The following is a 20,921-nucleotide window of genomic DNA, read 5'->3' as shown; positions in this document are numbered from 1 at the left end:
CGAAAATCTAGGGAAATGCTACAGTATACATTACGTAATCAACTAATCAGAATCTTTCCTTTCCTCCCATTCCATGAAAAAGAAGAATTTTTATTGGTTGATTCCTTTATGCATTATGCGTTATGCAAGAGTCTGTGCTGCGGCCCATAAGGGTATATCCACGCAACTTGCATAGCTGCATAAACGTACAAAGAAAATTATCCAATCGCATTTCTCCTATAAAGACGCACGTAAAATGTGATTTGATAATTATGCGTTAAGGTAAATTTTCACGAGCTGCTCTAACCGGTTATTTTAGCGACAAAAAGGATCACGTGATCAAAATGGACATTTGATATTCGTCAATTTTGACCACGTGATTCTTTTTGTCGCTGAAACCTTTAAGGTAAATTTTCACGAGCTGCTCAAACCAGCTGTTTCGTCTTGGTATTCGTCAATTTTGATCATTGGCCTGTTTTGACGCTGAAAATGAGCGTCAGCGTGAAAAGGCACCTTTATGCAAGAGTGTGTGCTGCGGCTATTAGGCTCAAGTGCAGGAGCAAAAGAGAAAAAAAGCAATGCGTTGTCGTCGACGATTCGCGATTCCGCCAGGTCACAGTAGAGTTGCGCGAGTTGTCTCGAGTACCGTGCAAAGACCGTCCGTCCGTCTCATTGGTCGCGTTCAGCAGACTCAACTGTTGTGGAGCGGATCCGTGAGTGCTCGCTGCTATTGGATGATCTAGAAGAATACACCAATAGCAGCGAGCGCTCACGGATCCGCTCCACAACAGTTGAGTCTGCTGAACGCGGCCAATGCTACCAACTTCACGATTGTTCACGATGATGCGTTGACGAGATACATGGCGCGCCGCGAGAGGACGCACCAGTCGCCGTGGAGACCGCCGGAGCGCCGCAGTTTTCGCGCGGGGCGGGTGTTGTCGTTGTCGCGTCGCAACTTTCGCGCGACCACGAGAGAGAAGTTGGAGTTACCGCGGGGGGAAGCTTGTCGTGCACGGAGGACCGCGCGAAAATGCCGCCGAAGAAGCGGGAAAAGGATCTCGATGGGCAGAAGGGACCTCGTATGGACCAGATCCAGGCTGACCACGAGCTCTTTCTGCAGGCCTTCGAAAGTAAGCGAAAAAAAACACACACACACGCACATACACATATCGCGGTCTTTCGCCCCGTGTGGGCCCTTACCTCTTTGCCGCCTATCGGTGGCGCGCGTCGCTCCGTCGCGATAAAAGGTCTCCGACTTCTTCTGCCGGTCACCCCCACACCGATACCTCCTCAGACGACCCCTGCCGCGGAGGGCGCGCGACACCCTCCTTCCCCTCCACCGCCGTTATCTCGTTGCCGCTGTCGCCGTCGCGACCGGACCTAACCCTATCCATCGCAAGTCAACTGGAGCCCCCGCCGCACCGTGGCCAACCGTGGCGAGCGTCGGTTCGCTCTCTCCGTCTCCGCGCCCTCCACCGCATCCAAAACGCGCGGACACCTGTCATCCGTGCCCCGGCTTGGCTATTGCGAAACAGACCGAGCGATTCCCGACGTCGCGATTCCCTCCTCCGAAGTATTCCGGAGGAGAACATCCTTGGACGTACGCTAAATGCCCGCGGAAATGTACGCGAAGAAAAGAAAATGATGACGACTCTTTACGCGATTTAGCGATTTACGGAGAATTTGACTAATTCACAGGCTGCTCGACACGAATTAAATATCTTATTGTAATTTTTTTTCCTTTTAATTTTTCTTCTTTCGGATTTCCGACTTGCTTAGGCACGTCACGATATCATGACTTAATTGGTTCAGTTGAACCAGTAAATAACCTCGGGGATTTAAGGAATTAATACAAAGAATCTTCAATGAATCTCCGAGTATCCAATTTGAAGAACCTAAAATCAGCACGACTAAGCTCAATCAAAATACAATTTCGCAAAGTCTAAATTTTTTTCCTTAATAAAATGCTTACGGCTAAATGTTTCTGTTTTTATGAGCAACGTGAGAAATTTCCGAGCTCGGAACTGTTACCTTTATGAAAATGAAAAAAAATGTGGGATCAGAGAGGTTTAACCTGCTTGCGTCGTAACAAATAGGGTGCAGGCGTCTCAAACAAATTTGAGTAAACCCATTCATCACATCCCATTTTGATACCTGATTGAAGGATCGGTTTCTGCCTTGGTCGGAGCTGCTTTTAAATCCTACGAGATGTATTTTAAACGCGAGAAAACGATTTGCTTTTAAGGCCATCTAGGGAATCCATTCCGTATTAACACATATGGCCGTGAATAAGATTTCATTTCTAACAAAAGCTAATGTAAAAATGTTAAGTTACATATAGCAAGATTAATTTTCTGCAAAATTAAGAAAAAAGATATTATTTCGATATGAGTAAATTATTATATACTTTTAATTATTCTTTATGATTTATATTTTAATCATAGTTGTTAATTATGTAACATGTTTCCTTTTTATTTGTTATTTGAGTTATTTTAACATTTTATCAAAATCCAACGTATAATAAATTTAAAAAGTTAAATAACATATTTAATTCGTTTATATTACAGAAGCTATTTTTAAACATATATAAAAATAGTGCTTATTAGTGTAAAAATTATTGAAGAAAAATTACAAAGAGAAAAATATTATTTATTTAGAATATTTTCTATCATAATAATGAATAAATTTATGTACTGGATTGTAACTTTACATATTATGTAACTTATTTTAACTTATTAATTAATAACTTTAGTTTTTAACTTTACAATATGTAACTTTTATATTTCATTTTTTCAGAACCAACACAGATTTACCGGTTCCTCCGCACAAGAAATCAAATTTCAGTGAGTAAATAATATTTTCTTTTCATCCTCAATTTGCTTATAATTTTAATTTGCATTGCCCTCAAAGCGTTAATTATATTTTGTCCGTTTTTTTTTGTTATACATGTGTATAATTATATAATACATGTGTAATTTTATAAATATGGTGTATCAAAAGTTTCTAAAAAAACGTAATGATATATACGAATGTAAATAACCGTTACGATATGAAGCATTTCATAAAGGTAAGTTAATAAATGTTTCTTTGGGTTGATTATATTGCCTCAATCGTAATTTATACTTTTATACGCTTTTCAAAATTTCTGTATGTAAAATTTATGTAGCATGGTAGGTATAAAATTTTAATTTAAGTTATATTATAAAAATTCAAATTATTTTTGAGGAGCATAAATTATCAATTTTCTCTAGGCAATAGATGTACATTAAAATTTAACGGTTCTTTTTAGCCAATATTTCTATATCGAAACTTAACGTATATGCGGCAACGTATGTCCAGAAGTCACAAGTCACGACGAGGGTTTAAGGTCGATACGATTCTGGATAAATTAACAGCGAAAAAGAAGCATGATAATTTCGGTGTTCGCGGATACATGACTCTTACGTTTTTAGGATTTTATGACAAAAAAGGTAAGTCTCGATTATGCAACTTGTTTCTCTTGTATATATCTGAAAAGCTCTGATTTAAGATTGTGATGTTTGTAGCTGAAATATCGCAGGATCCTGTCAAAGTGGAAACATTGTTGTTGAAAATTTGCCACAAGAAAAGGAAAGATGTTAGCTCACCTGTCATGCAAGTAAGTTTGGTATCTATCAGATTTAAAAGTTATGGTTCAAAATACTGATCTAGTCAGGTTTGGATTGGATCGGCTTTCAATTAAGTTATGGCGTTTGTTTAGGTTTCAGTCGGTACAAGCGAGGTCCCAATCAATCCTTCTGAGAGTCAACCTCCACCGAAGGCATCCACGATTTCCATACCCAATGAATCTTTCTGCTTAAATAATGGTCACATAGCAAAGACTTATATGCTTTTGCTCAGGGTTTACTGCATGTCTAACAATGGCTGCCTTATAACTAACTGTGATTTAGAAGGTAAGGGTGAGAGTCAGCGCAATTAACTCGCAGAATATTACAAGCCGTATCTTGCAGAACCAGCTCAAAAGCGTCGTAAATCGTCAACGGGTATGATAAAGGTCAATGGCGAAGAAGTGAAACAATATGGTTCGGAGCTTACCGTGTACGATAAGCACAATCGATGCCTGTTGACGGACGGCGAGTATGAGTTAGGTTTGCAGGAAGTACAGACCAATGTTAGGTCCAGTCCCAAGAAACACAGCTCTTGGGAAACTGTGGCCGACATCAAAGACTGCGAACCGTTCGACATGTTTAGGCAAGGACCGACGTTAAAGTTTCGGCTCAGTTGGACGACGGAACCGAGCAACGGTCTGGTGGATAGACCGATGCCGATACCTCAGATACCGAGCGGTGACAATAAAGAGAATCGGTCGGCCAATGGTCAGTTCTCTATAGTTATTTCGCAAACAAAACTACTGCAATATATGCACTGAATCACACAAAAACGCCACTTTAAATGTTTAATGTTATCTTTTCAGCTGGTTTTGAACGTTCCTCTTCCGTAAATCACAATAATAATAGCACAAATAATAATAATAATAATAACGCGACACTGCCAACGCCTAGTCCGCTAACGCCCTCGTCGAGAATGAGCATCTCCAACGAGAAGGTGGACACTAATGCTAACGGAACTCAACAGATAGTCTATCAATTTTTGTACAACAATAACAGCCGGCAGCAAACGGAGGCCTGCGAAGACCTACACTGCCCCTGGTGCTCGTTGGATTGCGGCAAATTGTACTCGCTTCTAAAGCACTTGAAATTGTGTCATTCACGATTCACATTCACATACGTGGTAAATACGTATTTTTACAGTATTTATATGTAGTATAATTTGTACATTTACTCACAGTTTATATATATTTCTTTTACACGCTCTTTTATTTCAAGAGTAATTCAACTTAAAAGACTAAATTTTCAAAAATGGAGAGAAACTATTTTTCGCCTTGGTAGAAAATAATTGATTAATCAAATAATAATAATACTACGCGCAGCAAAAAAAAGTATATTTTTAACATGATCATTTTTATTATTTTTGTTTTATAACTCTTTAACTTCCTTTTTTAATTGCAACAATTTTGATAATTTTTTTTATGTTAAATTAGTTTACTTTCGATAAGCAGTGTTGATTCATTCATGATAATAACTTGAAAATTACGTTTTTTTAATTGTGTCACTTTTGAAATAAGGGAGAGGTATATCAGCATCAATGGAAAGCACGCGCGCGCGCGCGCGCGCGCACACACACACACACACACACACACACACACACACACACACACACACACACACACACACACACACACACATATTTTCGGATGTTTCCAGGAAATTATCATTTTTAATGCTACTTTATCAGATATTTTAATAAATATTTATAGATACTTCTTAGGCAATATAGAATCGCAACTTCTAAGCAATCCACAAAATTTTTATGTATTTATATATAGTTAGATTCTATGTTTTTTAAAGGAAATCTAATGGATAGATATAAATAATATTAATATCTCTGTAGGATTTTGCAACTACAATACTTTCCGTTGGTGTCACTGATATATATGATAACCATAGATAACCATAGCGTTTAGAGAGAAACAAGCAATTGATTTGATCGGTTAAAATAAAGAGACTCGTCCTCCATGCTGTGCCAGTAATTGGGTGCAAATATTTTCTTTTCCAGCCAATTCCACAAGGTGCCCGAATTGATGTAGCAATAAACGAATGCTATGATGGTTCGTATGCAGGTAGTCCTCATGAATTAATTTCACAACCGTCTAGTATACCTTTTTCAAGGACAGGACCAACCAGACGTACGAGCGTGACGAATATCCTGGTGTGCCGTCCGAAGAGAACGAAACCAAGTCTGTCCGAGTTTCTGGAACTTGACGAGAATGAGTTTGAAAGTCAAAGGCCTTATATCACCGGCCACAATAGGTAAGCATCATGAGCAGTCACAATAGTTATGGTATAAATAATCTTTTACACTGGACATTATAACCTGGACATGTTCCTTTAGACTGTATCATCATACTGTGACCTGCCTGCCTATATATCCCAAAGAGATGGATATCGATTCGGAGGGTGAGAATGATCCTAAGTGGCTGCAAACAAAGACAATGATGATGATCGATGACTTTACGGATGTGAACGAGGGCGAGAAAGAGTTAATGAAAATGTGGAACCTGCATGTGATGAAGCATGGATATGTGGGAGACTGCCAGATACCACTAGCTTGCCAAATGTTCTTAGAGAATAAGGGGAAGGAGTTGCTCATGAAGAACCTCTATCGCAACTTCGTATTGCATATGTGCAGTCTGTTTGATTTTGGGCTAATCAGTCCGGTGATATTATATCAGACCATACAGAAGTTGCAAGAAATCATGAAGGAGGGCGGTGAAGACGGGGACGTACGTAAGGTGCTGCAAAAATCACACGAGGCTCAAGTGGAGCATTGGAAGGCTACGAGTGCACATACACAATTGGTACATGACGGGTCCAAAGCTGCTGGTATAACGAGTGGTGCTAAGCTCAACTTCGGCAATGACGGTTCCTCGAGCACTTCGTCGAACGCCAGGCGAAAAACGACAACCGCCTCCATGCCATTGGGCTCGCCCAACTCGCAAAACGTCAAGAACGCAATGCATAACAATATGCACAACGTCAGTACGTAAGCGCAGAATTCGTTATCATTGTCGAGGAGCAAGACTGTCATTCACATTAGTTCGATGCAGAATCCCGTTGTCGGTGTATGCATCCCGCCCTTCTAGCATTCTCTGGGGGTCCAATTCTCTCCGACGCGGAGCATCGTAAGCAAGATTGTGCCCAACGGTGTGTCCAATTAGAAAGTACAAGCACGTCATCGAGCAGGCGGTCGAACGATCTATTGGCAAAAGTACAAACTGTAGTGCAAGTGACAAGAAGCAGCAGCGTGACGCGTTCCTGCTGCGCCGGATATTCGATACAAGCCGGCGAGAATGCTAGTACTATCGAATACCACCAGCGAAAATTGGTCCTGGACGTGATACTGGCGACGAACAACAATAGCCGCATCGCCGCATCCGCTAGCCAGAAACCGTCCTCGAACGGAGGTAGCTTCCACTAGCTACTTATCAATAGTAGTAAGATCGATTTCGCACGTTTTTAATGCAAATTGCATCTTCTTTTTTTGTACAGTATTTGTTGCAAGTAATATAGATTATGCAATTGACATTTAAATAAACCGGATAATTATTGTTTTAGCTGTTAGATCGATTTTTGAGATTTAATTTAAAAATTATGCGAATAATTATTACAAATTGAGAAGAGAGATAAATAGATAAAGAGGATATCAGATAAACGATTTTATTCTGCTCGCCTCTGTGTCGATGATACCGATCGCGAACAATAAAACACGATACAAACATGCTAATTTTATCATACTTATTCTTCATTTCTTTTTTTCTAGTCAGTGGCGTTTTTATTAATTATTTCACCTTTTTTAAAGCTTTTATCTTACGCAATATTTCCGATAAGTTCTGGTATATCTGCACAACTGATTTGTAAAATTCATAATGATCCAGAAGCAGCTATTCCAGAATTAATGCAAAATTTTCTCACGCATAATTTCGCATTATAATTGAAAAGAAGAGAACAAATGATGTCAAGTTTTGAATATTAATTTCTAAAGATAACTTTAAATGAATAAAGCATGAAAAAGAATTTCTAGTTCTACATTCTGCTTGCGAGGTAACTCGCCATCATGGAACATCTTTCTATATTTGATAAATTATTCTTTTATATAGCGAAGCGCATACTTTACAAGCGAATTGATCTCGTAGCTGAAATTTATGAACTTTTTATCGCCCTGAATTTAATCATTTTCGGGAATATGCTGAATGGTGAAAAAATGCTACGGTATAAATGGTGTGACTATTTCTGAGATTTCAAGTGTGTGCATATATATGTATATATATATATTATATATATATAATTATATATTTTAGGTATTATGTATATAATAATTATAAATAATTACATAATTGTATATAACAATTATATATACATATATTTATATATGATAATTATGTATATAATACATAATATATATGCACACAGACATACACGTACATAAAAAAGTATAAAAAAAAAATCTGTGAGGCTGTAAATTATACTTTACATTTTCTACATCGAGACGGATCGGTAGAGTGAAAGTGCCTTTTACCAAACCAAGCGCAGGCCTGAATTCGCAGAGCGATGGTCGACGATACTTAAGAAATAATGATAGTTATTCATCGTTATTCCTAAATTTCATAAAATCATCTCAGTTCGATTATAATTAATGAGATTAATCATTCGACTCATTCTTTAGTGATCGTCGTTTTTTCGCGAGCGATTCAGACCTCTAGTATATCATATTAGAAATGTTATGACTTTGCGTGTAACATATACAACTTCTACTGCCGTGGTCGTTCGAAGAAGCGCTTACATTCCTTTATACATATTGTCTTCTTTATATCGTAGGTAGTCTAATGAAATTTTTTAATCTTAGGATATGCCGCCGGAGCATTTAAGTTCAACGGAATTATCGTTCTCTTCGAGCGACTTCCAATTCACTGTCCAATAATATTATCCATGGTAGGTTGTAAATAGGGAATTAAATGACGAAATAAATATGTGGACGTGAGAAATGTAGATTATATAGTCATTTTTATCACACACTCCGAATATCTATGTTTTTTCCTTTTATTAATCCTTAGATTATCGTTTCTTATTCGTTATGTAAAATGATCTAAGGATTAAAAGAATAATTTCGAAATTGCTTAGCTTAAATTAAATCATGTTTAAAAATTGTGCTAAATTTTTACCGTTTGTTTCGTATTATGTATTGACAAACGTACATGTTCATCAAACAACCTTGTTTTAAATATATAATTATTTTTTACAACTTACATTAATTGTGATACTATATTTTGTTAAATATATGTCTATAGAGATCTTGTTCTTAATGTGGCAAGCTCTCTTTCTCTTTAGAATATTGTCATAAATACTTTATGATAATTACGGTAACATATTACGTGTTATCGTAATATATTATTTGCGTATCTAATTGAAAAACTATTCGTTATGTATGTGCAACAGATCTTGTATTGTTCTGTATCTTCATTAAAACCAAATGTTTGACTCTATCATATTTGAAGTAGCGCGGGAAATCTATATTAATGTAATCTACAGACCAATTCATTTTGTACTTTTCGACGCAACGTAAAAATTCTTCGTACATCGGAGCAATGGTATCCAAATCGGCGACAGTGAAAACATATCTTTTCTCGAGAGCAATGTAAATTATCTTTTTCTTTTTCGTATATAGAAGTTTCGTCAATGTGCGGACAAATCCATCCGTGATTTTGTCATCGTATATCACTATAAATAAAAAAAAGAAGTATATAATACAATTATCACGCTTCTTATATATCTATTTTACATTGTTGAAATATACAATTATTAAGTTTACCGTCCGCAGCCAATACAATATTTGCGCTTTGCAATTTCTCCTCCAACTTTTTCGGCCATTCTAAGTTTAAAAAATTTACTTCTTCGATATGAAAACCCGATCTAATGTACGTATAATTCCTCAGAAAATTCCGTTCAATTAGATTTAATATATCACCTACGTTGATATCTGGAATATTTGAACAAATAGGATTGAAATTTTCAACAGACGGGTTTCAACTAGTATTTTCATTACCAGTGCAAATGACTTCTTTAGCTAAGTAACTCGCTACGATGCTGGTCAGACCAACCCCAGATCCTAATTCTAGAATTATTTGATTTCTAAACAAGTCCTGATGCGACAGAATGTAGTCGGCTAACAAGAGAGCGGCTCTCCACACTTGTAAACCGACTAAATTGAGCTCTGTAGATACACTATGCTCTGTAAATACAATTTACTGAATATGTTTATACACACGAGAATACACGATAATTGATTCTGTACCTATTAGAATTACTCCTTCTTTGTCTCTATCTACATCTAGATCATCGTCACTGTCATAATTTAGCGTCTCGGCTGTGGATTCTGTCTCAATCATGTAAGATGGGCATTTAAAAGTGAATTCAGTCACTGCATCTGAAACCAATTGTTGAACGTTAGGACGTGCATTAAGCGTTATTTTTATCATTTAATTATTCGTTAAACATAACTTACTGCCATTGTCAAGCTCCTCAGAGATTTGATCATTTTCTGTGTATATTTCCGATGTTACTTTATGCATCGCCGTCTTAGCAAACAAAAAGATCAATGTTAATCAACTTTTATTTTATTTCTTTTTAAATTGATGATCAGTAGATATTACGTAATTATTGATTATCGTACTACGGATTATTTATATAGGTCATACAATTTCATTATTAATTTATCGATATTTAATAAATATATGTACAGAGTAGATGATATAATAGCTCATTATATTTCACTCGTAACGTACTAATTCGTTTGCAATATAAATATATTAATGATAAAGATTCGGTGAAGCATTACATCGCTCGAGTCGGGGATTAACGCGCGTAAATAAATCAGGAATCGATTTCGTGCTGCGACGCTCACGACACGATAATGAAGCGCGTCGTGACTGCCCAATATTATAGCCTCGTGACTGCATTTATTTCGGGAATTTGTGTCTTAACACGACAATTATATAATCCATAATCTTATACTATCACGTTGCTCTGTATTATTACTGTATTGAGTAATCTACGTTCAATCTCTTCAAAGTTAAATTATACTGCTTAAAAAAATCTTGTTTTGCTCAATTTACAATAATTTTCTGATGGTAAAGTTTTATTGTTCAAAGACGTACAAAAGATACGCATTTTATAGTGACAATAAAATGTATCGATAATAATAAATATTTATACAAGAATAAAATTTTTATCAATTTACATGCGTACATGCCTTTATTACCACATCTGTTGTCAAGGTTTTCAAAAAGATATTTTATTGTATCATAACTTATAAGGAATAACCACCTGATTTTTTATACCTCAACAGCAAGAAAATAAAGCTCATCTATAATACTTTTCATATTTTCCATGTTTTTCTATTGTAATTTTTCTTTGCTGATCGAGAATATATACTTTCCTTTACTTTTTAGAAAATATTGAATAAATCTATACACACATAATGATCTTAAATACTAATGTTACTTATCCTTTCTGCATTTATAATTTTTGTTTTCTCTTCACTAATATATATCTTGTTTTAAATGCAAAAATTTTGTGGATTTGAACTAAATCTATACTAATAATTTGTAGAATGATTAATATGTATTATGTAGTTAATAATAACTTTTGGGATGTAAAAACATCTCAGGTGATTGTCACCCCAGAAAAACTAGATAATTATTTTCAGATCAATCACTTCCATTTAAAGAAAACACAATGAATCTCAACGTATATTCTTGAAAATCACAAAGAGAATCATAAATATAAAAAGAAAAAATACTATACTATTATCAATCGCTTTATTAATCTATTAAAAGAGGCTTAATTATTACACCTTGGAACGCGTTTTGAATGGACAATCGTTGCGCCGCGCGTCGTTTCCTCGACGACGTGATCTCAATCTCCGCCTTCCTCGTGGCATTTTCGTCAGCTGTGCCTGTCATTTTGCCATTTACTTCAACCGTGCGATTGCACGAACGTCAACAGATGTTGTGGTTATGACCTTTTAATTCGATCAAATCGAGATCGGAGTCATTTGAACTTAATCTGTCTGCCTTTATGACGTCTGTAGATCTTGCGGACTTTAAAATCTAGCCCGTTCGTCTCTCCTGACTTCGACTGCATCATCCAGCATTGTTAAATCGTTAAATCGCCAATATCGCTTTACTGTACGGCGCCATTGCGACGCCACGTGATTTTGACAGCCAAGCGCCGTCGATAAAGCTGCAAAAACACTACCGGAGCTTTTTAAAATCATTATCCATTTGTTGAATATACAAATTGCTCAAACAGTATATCTGAATATTAATCAATGCAAGAATAAATAAAGAAAATATAAAAATCGAACCGACCTCCGTCCTATTCGATTGTATCTGTCCAAAATATTATACTTTCGAGCTAATCGTCGAACGGTAATACGTGGCGATGACCGCGACTGATTTCAACCGAGGTCACAAATCGCGGTTTTCTCGCCAAAACAAGACGCGATTTCGTTGCTATTTTAATCTGTCAACGATTATTTGTGTCACTGATTTGCGAGCTTATCGTTTATATCGTCCTTCGCGCGCGTGAGGTCAATCGTACATCTCGAAACGAGATAAAATAAATGACAAAAGTGAGTGAATTTAATGGAATATTTATAATTTGATTGATCACATCTAATGAATTCGCTCGCTTTAGTCATTTTGATCTCAAGGATCTCTACAACGAATGAAATTCGAGGACTTATTTGGGAACTTAAATCTCGCGACCGGCGCGGCAGTGCGCGGCAGTGTGCGGCAGTGGGTAATGCCTGTCGCGGTCGGAGGATGACGCGCGGGCGGCCGCGGATGCCGGGGAGGCAGCCAATCAGCGATCCCCACGATGAGGACGATGCCACGCGTATGAGGCCGCGGAGCCAACGCGAGTCGAGAGCCACAGCTTCTAACCCGCCGACGCAGCGTCGCGCTCGCTCATTCATCGCGCGTTCTCCTCGCGGACGGTGGTGGTCTTCCCGGTCTCTTTCGTCCTCGTCCCCGACGACGTCTTCGTCTCAGCGAGGCAGGTCGCGCTTCGACGCGCAGGAAACGCGAAGAAAAGAGAGAAAGACAGACAAAAGGAAAGAAAGTGAGGTATTCGGATCGTCATGAAACCCGTTGGTGTATTCTGTTTCACGGCACTCTGCCTGGTCGCGACCTCCCTCGCCAAGGTCGAAGTCGAGGATGGAGTCCTCGTGGTTACCAAGGACAACTTCGACAGCGTCATCCAGGACAACGATTACGTGCTCCTCGAGTTCTGTAAGTATATGATATATGTACGTCTCCCGCTGCGCTTCGGTTGTGCGTTCAGAACTTAATTTGTACCGGATGCACTCGGGTATCATTTTCGTTGTTTATCCAAATTCGGTGAAGAAAGATAAGATAATACCCGGGTGAAGTTCCTCTGAACGTAACCCGATCTCCTCGGAGCACGCTCCGAGGGCGAGTCGCGAATTCGCGTACACTCATCGAATTCGTAGGTTCGTACGCCTTGTATCTGTTGCTTTTTCGCGGAGGAGCTGCACTCTCGCGCCTGCACTTTCTGTACTCGCGCTCCGCGACCGGAGATGATAGGTGAGTACCGGAGGGCAAAGGAAGAGTCAAGGTTGACGGGAACGTCGAGGAAGATGAATCCACGTCGGGAATATTGAGATACGTCTACCGTGCGATTTGCCGACTCGCTCGCAGGTTCGCCGGTTCTGCCAGATGCGAACCCCGTACACGTCATCACTCGGGCATCCTCGAGGACGGTGATGGGGGACCGGTTAGCGACACGCGACTTTTTAGCGATGATCGTCCCTCGGTCGAAATACTTCGTCTTCTTCTTCTTCTAAACTCCTTTTGGAGTTCCGAAGATTCTGTCAGTTTTTTTTCGCGATCTCTTTCTCCCCTCCTTTCTGCTTTTCTCAGCGTTTGATGAGGAAATCTGTGGAAATCGGTCACAAAGAGAAAAAAAAAATTGCAAAAAATGCCCCGAGAAGATCCATATTTGGACGACGTGCGTCTTCGAGACGGTCGTCTATATTTATTTATCGATATTTATTCATCGCGTCCAGCGTCCTTCGGTCGCCCCCTCGCAGCCTCCGTTTCTAACATTTTTCTCCCCGTTGATCTTTCTGTACCTCCTCTCTCTCTCTCTCTCTCACTCTCTCTCTCTCATTCCAGTCGAGAGCTCGAGTGCAGGAAGTGCAGCTGTAAAGACGGTTCTTACTTCTTGGCTTTTTTTTTACCGTTATACACGGTCGTATGCGCCTTGCAAATCGTCTGACGATTATGAGACCGAGTGTAACGTCACGTTATGATAATGGTGTTGATGACGAGGACAATGACGGCTGTAACGGGCATATTCTATATTTATACGGACGCAGCATTCAAAAATGATACAAATTCGACGCATTAACGGAAAGAATTAATCGCTTTCTTTTATCGGAATCGAAGTTCGATACGCTGATTATTACAATTTTAGATCGCTATTTACCACTTTGTCGACCTCAAAACTTAAACGACCATATGGTATCCTAATAATTCGATGTTAACGAGTAAATGTTTAGAATATTTCGAGAATACGATTTATATTTTTGAAATAAAGCAACATTAGACGATTCTCTGATATTTTTCTTTTTTTTTGATATTTTATTTTTTAGAACTGAACAGTTTTGATTTCTTCAAAATCCATGAATCTTAATGTATCTTACTCTCCGATATAAAGCTAGAATGATTTTTAGATCTAACTTATCGATCATGAGAAAATGTAAATTTAAAAAATTAAATTTTGTAATATTGAAATAGAAATTGCAATAGGATGATTATATATATCTTATATGCCAACAAGTACTTCCACAAGTTGCAATAAACCACACTTATATTTGTAAGATTCACGTAAAAGTATTAATGGGCACCAAGATTTTGACTGGGTATGGCCTTCTTCGCTTATTCTCAGTCAGCAAAATATTTGCAATTTGCTGCTAAATTTGATCAAAATATTTAGTAAAAAAATTGGCATTAACTATATCCATATTAAGCTTGTATATTCATATTAAGTTTTGCTGACAAAACTTACTGATATAACTTGAGAACAAATTATCAACATAAACCGAGCAAAACTTTAGTTAATTTTGGTTTTGATCAGTTTTTTAATTTGTTATCACTGATAATTTATCAGATTGTCAGTAAGCTTTGTATAATTTTGCTTTCAATTTATTGTCAATATTTTGTCAGCGAATTTTATTGTATATTTGTTGCCAATTTCATAAAATATAACGAAATTCGTATTAAATTTGGTGCCTTTTTGTCGACAAAATTTGTAGTAAGCGTTTGATAACATTTTTTGTTCAACATACGAGGCCAATTAGATTTGTGTTAAACGTTTAGGTAATTATTTATATATAATTGTATAAATTACATGTAATTTAGCTAAGGTATATTTATCGAGGTACACGATGTTACCATTGTTGGATTCTTTAAGGCTAAGGTATAATTACAATCATCCTTTCTTATGTTCCTTGTGTGTTTTCTACTTTTATCTACTAATAATACACATTTCACATTTTAAACTATTATTACCGTATAACGACTTTATTATATAATCAGGAATACTAAAAAATAATCACACAGCTTACCTATTTATATACGTATGTAATATGTATATTTCTTGGTCGTAGATGCCCCGTGGTGTGGACACTGCAAAGCATTGGCACCCGAGTATGCTAAGGCGGCAAAGAAATTAGAGGAAACTAACTCACCAATCAAATTGGGCAAAATAGATGCGACAGTTGAATCGGCACTCACTGAGAAACACTTAGTGAGAGGATATCCCACTCTCAAGTTTTACCGTAAAGGAATTCAGATCGACTACACCGGTGGCCGTCAGGCTGACGAAATTGTGAACTGGCTGCTCAAGAAGACTGGTCCTCCTGCCAAAGATCTGCCCACGGTTGACGAAGCTAAAGCATTTATCGAGGCACACAAAGTCGCCATTGTTGGATTCTTTAAGGTACAATCGCAATCTTCTATTTTGTGACCCTTTTCTCACGCCAATAATTTTCTATTTTTTATCTACTAATACTGAATCACTTTATATCTTTCGTTTTTATAAATTATTATAATAATGAAGAGTAATCTGTTGCAACAGCTTACCTGTTTATATACATATATAACGACTTTATTAGGACGTTACAAGTGATGCCGCCAAGGTATTCTTGGAAGTTGGTAGCACAGTAGATGATCATGTGTTTGGTATTACAAGCGCCGACGAAGTGTTCAGCGAATACGGAATTGAAGATGAAAAGATCGTGCTATTTAAGAAGGTACGTCTATACCAGTGCACTGTATAATATCAATATTAAAACAATCACGAATCAAATAAATTTCTATTTTTTGAAATCGTAATCTCAAATCTGATTAATCTGTATTCTTTGTAGTTCGATGAAGGTAAAGCCGTCTTTGATGGAGAGTATACGACTACAGCTATACAGAACTTTATCTCCGTATTTTCGTTACCTCTGGTTGTCGAATTCAACCAGGATACGGCGCAGAAAATCTTCAGTGGAGATATCAAGAGCCACTTGTTGCTTTTCCTCAGTAAAGAAGCCGGTCACTTTGACAAATATATCGAAGGAATTCAAGAACCAGCGAAGAAGTACCGTAGCGAGGTATGAAAGTTTATGCATCACTCATCTCGCTATATCATTTTAAAAAGGAATCGATATAATACTTCAAAATATCTATGCATAGGTTTTGTTTGTGACAATCAATTGTGATGAAACCGATCACGAACGAATTTTGGAGTTCTTCGGTTTGAAAAAAGCTGATGTGCCCGCTATGCGGCTTATCAAGCTTGAACAGGACATGGCTAAGTACAAGCCTGAGAAACCAGAGATAACCACCGAGAATATCCTGGAATTTGTCACTGCTTTCGTAGAGGGCAAACTGAAACGACACCTGCTTACCCAAGACTTGCCAGAGGACTGGAACAAGAATCCGGTTAAGGTTCTCGTCGGCACGAACTTCCACGAGATTGCTTTTGACAAGGAAAGGGATGTTTTTGTTGAATTCTACGCTCCTTGGTGCGGCCATTGTCAGCAGTTAGCGCCCATTTATGACCAAGTATGTTGGAATTTTAATTGTAATAGATACAGATAATACAGGTAATTGATAGGTAATTTTGTTTATCATCGAACATGTTAATTTTAGCTTGGCGAAAAATACAAGGACAATGATAAATTGGTCATCGCAAAAATGGATGCCACTGCTAATGAATTGGAGGATATAAAGGTTCTGAACTTCCCTACGCTGACACTCTATAAGAAGGAGACGAATGAGGTACGAACCTTTCTTACATCCATCCCTCAACCTTATATTTACAGTACGTTGGAAATGTATTTATTTTGATAACTTATTTTGTTGCTGTAGGCTGTGGAATATAACGGAGAGAGGACGCTTGAAGGTCTTTCCAAATTTATCGAAAGCGGTGGCGCGTATGGCGAAGCTGCAGAAGAGGTATGTCAAGGAATTATTTTTAATTAAAAAGGAATAGTACAAAAATTTTTTCCTAAAAGATAATAAATTATGCCGAGAATATCTTTTAGAATTTTATGAAGTATAATCTTATATTACAATTATTTTTCATTATTTATTTTGTCACAGGCTCAGGAAGAAGATGAGGACGATGATGTGCCAAGGAAGGACGAGCTGTAAACGCACATAATCATTATTATAAGAAGTAAAATCAACATTGACTCGTCTGTTGTATTTCCTGCATCCAGTCAATGAACTCTACAATTTTCCGCTTTACAGAAATATTTCATTTCTTATAAAGATAAAAAAATATTGATGGTTCATCCTCACACATTTGTTACTTTAGGAATTAAGTTTAGGTAAATCGCAGTGTACAATTTGTAATTAAGAATTTTGTTCGCTGTTTTTCACAGGGTTATCGTCACAACTGATATCAGCTCAAATGGCGTACTTCCGTAATATGTAGAATTACTTTATCTTGATAGTAAAATACAAATTACGCAAACAAAGATTTATAAGAGTTTACAATATATTTGAGGTATTTAATGTACGCAATAATAACATAAATATTGTTCGTCTCTCTATATGGTTACGCCATTTGTGTTACGCATGTTAACTTTATGTGACTTTTTGCCCTCTGAAAACTGTGACGTTATCATAGTTTCGCGCTTTTATTATTCCATAGTGTGGAACGTGGGACGCGAAGATAAATTATTAATCTAAAAACATCTTGAAGTCACTCTTTATTTTTATAAAGACTTATTTTATCGACAGATGTCTACATGATTCGTTGCTCGTGGCGGCGCACAAGCGGAAACGAATCTTCGAGTGCTCTATGAGAGCTAGCGGTTTATAAACACATTTCCAATTTATAGCATTTAAAACTATCATGAAGAGTGATGGTTTTAGATATATTAGTTAGGATAGGCAGCCGTTTCAATGTTCTCCTAGTTTCAATTGACTGAAACTCTAGGAAATTAGCGATGAGGCACATATTGTGAAAAAAAGAAAAAAGTATGAGGCACATATTGTGAAAAAAAGAAAAAAGTAAATTACATATATATATGTATATATATATACATAATATATATAGATATAGATATATATATGCATATTATTCTTAATATATGAAGATTATATATATTCTATTCTGGTTTACGTCTATTTTTTATTACCATTTCTATATATATATATAAATGTATGCTGTATACAATACATTGTATATATAAATATAATTTTTAACATTTTTTCTATACGTATGACTTCTCAAGCTCGCGTGTTCAACTTGTATCCGGTAGTCAATTTTAATGTGTTTACATAAGTGAAAAAAATGATGGATGGCTACACAACCATTACATTTCACGTAAACAGGTATTTATGGTTATCTTGTTGCCTTAGGCAATGATTATATTATTTGTTAACGCTTTGAGTGGCATATTTCTTTTTGCCTCATTTATTTCTCACTATTTTTCTATGATAACGTTTTGTTTGTATTTCTTTTACTAGGATCGCAGACATTCGGGAGTAATGGACCGTACGTTGAATTTGTCGAATTTATACGAACTGTTGCATAACACTTTGTTAATCACAGAGGAAGTGAAGGAAATATTGAGAAAAGATTGTGACGAAGCAGCATTCGTTTTAAAACCGTGGCAGATGAAAACCGTCGTTGAAAAACGAACCAACGAAAACATTTGTATTTGTAAAAAAGTAATCGTGATTTGATTTATATATTTTTACTTTTAATTTATGTTCTGCTTATATGTATAAGTTGACATGAATTTGTTTTATTTATTATTAATTAATAGAATGAAAACGAAGCTGAAGAGATCGCCGCGGGAATAAGCAGAGCGATCGTTCTTGCGCAGGAATTGCGGGAAAAATTAAAGCTTAACGTAGCATCAAAAAAAAAACCTTTAAGAAAAGATACAGTTGAAAAAATTTATCTATCCAATTCTGCGTCGACTAGCGATCGCAAGAAAGTTTCGAAAACCAACATTACAACGCAAAAAACAAATACCGCTAAAAACCCCCATTGTAAAAAATCAAGTGCACTTCAAAACGATAAAGTAACTTCTGTCGTGACGAAAAAATCTATCGACATTACAAAGCGAAGTAATGCAATTGAAACGATGCAATCAAAGGCGTCATCTGCAAAAGTTGCAGGAAAGTTACATAAAGGGAAGAATTTTATACTGGAAAATAAATTAAACATTAAGAAGATAAGTTCAGCAAATAAACTACAAATTGGCGATGATCCTGATGATATTCCGCAAAATGTATGCAGCAATGATACAATTGTACAATATTATCAGATAATATTCTTGAGATTTCCACGGGTGCTTTCTACATAAAGATTATGCGTTTCGCGGGTTTTCTCCGTGTCCAGATCCATTCTTGGTATGCCAAGTATCAGGCTGTTCCTCGCCCTGATGAAGTGGACTGCAAGGTTCACGAAACGTTGGCATACCAAGAATGGATCTGGACACAAAGAAAACCCGCGAAACGCATAATCTTTAATATTATCAGATATAATAGAATATTGAAAAATTTTTTATGTAATTTTTTATTGCGCGTTTTTATTTCAGTCAAGAAAGTCTCTACCGCCTGAAGCATCAGCTGCTGAATTAAGCGATTTGATACATAAAATGACACAACAATCTACCGAGAGTACATCAATTTCTTCTCCCGGGAATATTAAGAACGATTGTCCATTGCATGGAAATGATGGACATCAGTCTGTTCAAGAACAAATTGTAGCGATAGATGTAGTGGAAGCGCTCCGACATTTTAATGTGCCGAATGAAATTGTTAAAGTATTGAGAACTTATTATGCATTTTTAAAAACTGAAGCCGATAGCTCGAATGACATTAATGAGGATAGATTCCAGAAATCATTTAACACTTTTCTAAAAGAATTCGAAGCAATGGTAAGTAATGTAAGTGGAAGGAGGAAGAGCGTTGAAATTATACAAGACCGATTCCTTGTATTATTTATAATTGTTGCAGAATATAACCATGCAAGATCATTTGTTAGAAGAGCCTCACTTGCTTAATAAGGCAGCAAAATCAATAACTGTATTTAGTAGCATTCTTACTGAAGATTTAAATTCGAGCCAGTCCAATGACATGAAAATTGCTTCCACTGAAGTAGGAGCCTCTTTTAAGCAGTATGATATTAAGAATATTGCAAAACCGATTACAAAAGACCCATATAATCTTTCTTTGACAAGAGGATGGATGTCGAACGGCATTTGGAATATTTCCTGTATGGAGCACTTTAAAAGTAAATTCACATTTTGTATATTAATCACAGCTTTAAATTTTAATATAATTAATCTAATTACGCTGATCTCAATTTCTAAATTTTGTTGTAGATTTTTCTAAAACTTACAATATAAGATACTGTAACAAGAAGCAATTATTATCGCTGTACGAAGCAATACAAAAGTTACAGCGTACCAAGTATCTGAATATATTAATCGAAATTGTTTTACGCGACGTGATACCCACCGTTAAATCTAATATCGAGCCTGCAAACGCAGAGTACGCACAAGCATACAAAACATTGTTCATTCTCTACCAAGGTTTAAATCCCGAAGTGCCGGTTTTAGCGAAGACCGATAGCTAAATCTTACACCATGATATATTCTCTGTTACTATAGTAACCACACTGTGTGTGTGTACTGTCTAATTGATTATCCACTTTTCGTGAAATCATAGATTGGAATTATAC

The 20,921-nt window shown here is 36.8% G+C and overlaps 3 protein-coding genes across 8 annotated transcripts; 2 read left to right on the top strand and 1 right to left on the bottom strand.

Moving 5' to 3' along the window:
- The first annotated feature begins 855 nt into the window (after positions 1-855).
- Su(z)12 (Polycomb protein Su(z)12) lies at positions 856-7,792 on the top strand. Of its 2 annotated transcripts, XM_018515271.1 has the most exons (11): positions 856-1,109; positions 2,776-2,822; positions 3,269-3,449; positions 3,525-3,616; positions 3,719-3,911; positions 3,969-4,334; positions 4,433-4,749; positions 5,635-5,686; positions 5,753-5,888; positions 5,971-6,621; positions 6,686-7,792. In XM_018515271.1, the coding sequence occupies exons 1-11, from the start codon at positions 1,010-1,012 to the stop codon at positions 6,762-6,764; spliced, it is 2,214 nt and encodes a 737-aa protein (XP_018370773.1). In that variant the 5' UTR covers positions 856-1,009; the 3' UTR covers positions 6,765-7,792. The 2 variants fall into 2 exon arrangements, with proteins under 2 accessions (XP_018370773.1, XP_018370772.1); XM_018515270.1 differs by having other exon boundaries at positions 1,010-1,109; positions 5,635-5,888.
- Positions 7,793-8,072: 280 nt separating this feature from the next.
- Positions 8,073-12,282, bottom strand: LOC108766040 (methyltransferase-like protein 22). Of its 4 annotated transcripts, none has more exons than XM_018515062.1 (7): positions 12,001-12,282; positions 11,486-11,887; positions 10,138-10,210; positions 9,928-10,059; positions 9,679-9,864; positions 9,445-9,612; positions 8,073-9,353 (listed from the first exon to the last, which is right to left on the bottom strand). In XM_018515062.1, exons 2-7 carry the CDS (start codon positions 11,594-11,596, stop codon positions 9,055-9,057), a joined length of 969 nt encoding a protein of 322 aa, XP_018370564.1. In that variant the 5' UTR covers positions 11,597-11,887; positions 12,001-12,282; the 3' UTR covers positions 8,073-9,054. The 4 variants fall into 4 exon arrangements, with proteins under 4 accessions (XP_018370564.1, XP_018370563.1, XP_018370565.1 ...); XM_018515061.1 differs by having other exon boundaries at positions 11,486-11,876; positions 12,005-12,282; XM_018515063.1 differs by having other exon boundaries at positions 11,488-11,887; positions 12,005-12,280.
- Positions 12,283-12,524: 242 nt separating this feature from the next.
- Pdi (protein disulfide isomerase) lies at positions 12,525-20,907 on the top strand. Of its 2 annotated transcripts, XM_018515257.1 has the most exons (12): positions 12,525-12,928; positions 15,331-15,662; positions 15,838-15,975; positions 16,090-16,320; positions 16,403-16,774; positions 16,862-16,990; positions 17,081-17,167; positions 18,692-18,901; positions 18,994-19,464; positions 19,774-20,115; positions 20,195-20,471; positions 20,563-20,907. In XM_018515257.1, the coding sequence occupies exons 1-12, from the start codon at positions 12,778-12,780 to the stop codon at positions 20,814-20,816; spliced, it is 2,994 nt and encodes a 997-aa protein (XP_018370759.1). In that variant the 5' UTR covers positions 12,525-12,777; the 3' UTR covers positions 20,817-20,907. The 2 variants fall into 2 exon arrangements, with proteins under 2 accessions (XP_018370759.1, XP_018370758.1); XM_018515256.1 differs by lacking the exons at positions 18,692-18,901; positions 18,994-19,464; positions 19,774-20,115; positions 20,195-20,471; positions 20,563-20,907 and adding an exon at positions 17,315-17,932 and having other exon boundaries at positions 12,541-12,928.
- Positions 20,908-20,921: the final 14 nt, after the last annotated feature.

Source organism: Trachymyrmex cornetzi, unplaced genomic scaffold (genome assembly GCF_001594075.2).
Source record: "Trachymyrmex cornetzi isolate Tcor2-1 unplaced genomic scaffold, Tcor1.1 scaffold57, whole genome shotgun sequence".
NCBI lineage: Eukaryota > Metazoa > Arthropoda > Insecta > Hymenoptera > Formicidae > Trachymyrmex > Trachymyrmex cornetzi.
This window is presented reverse-complemented; position numbering and strand designations above follow the sequence as displayed.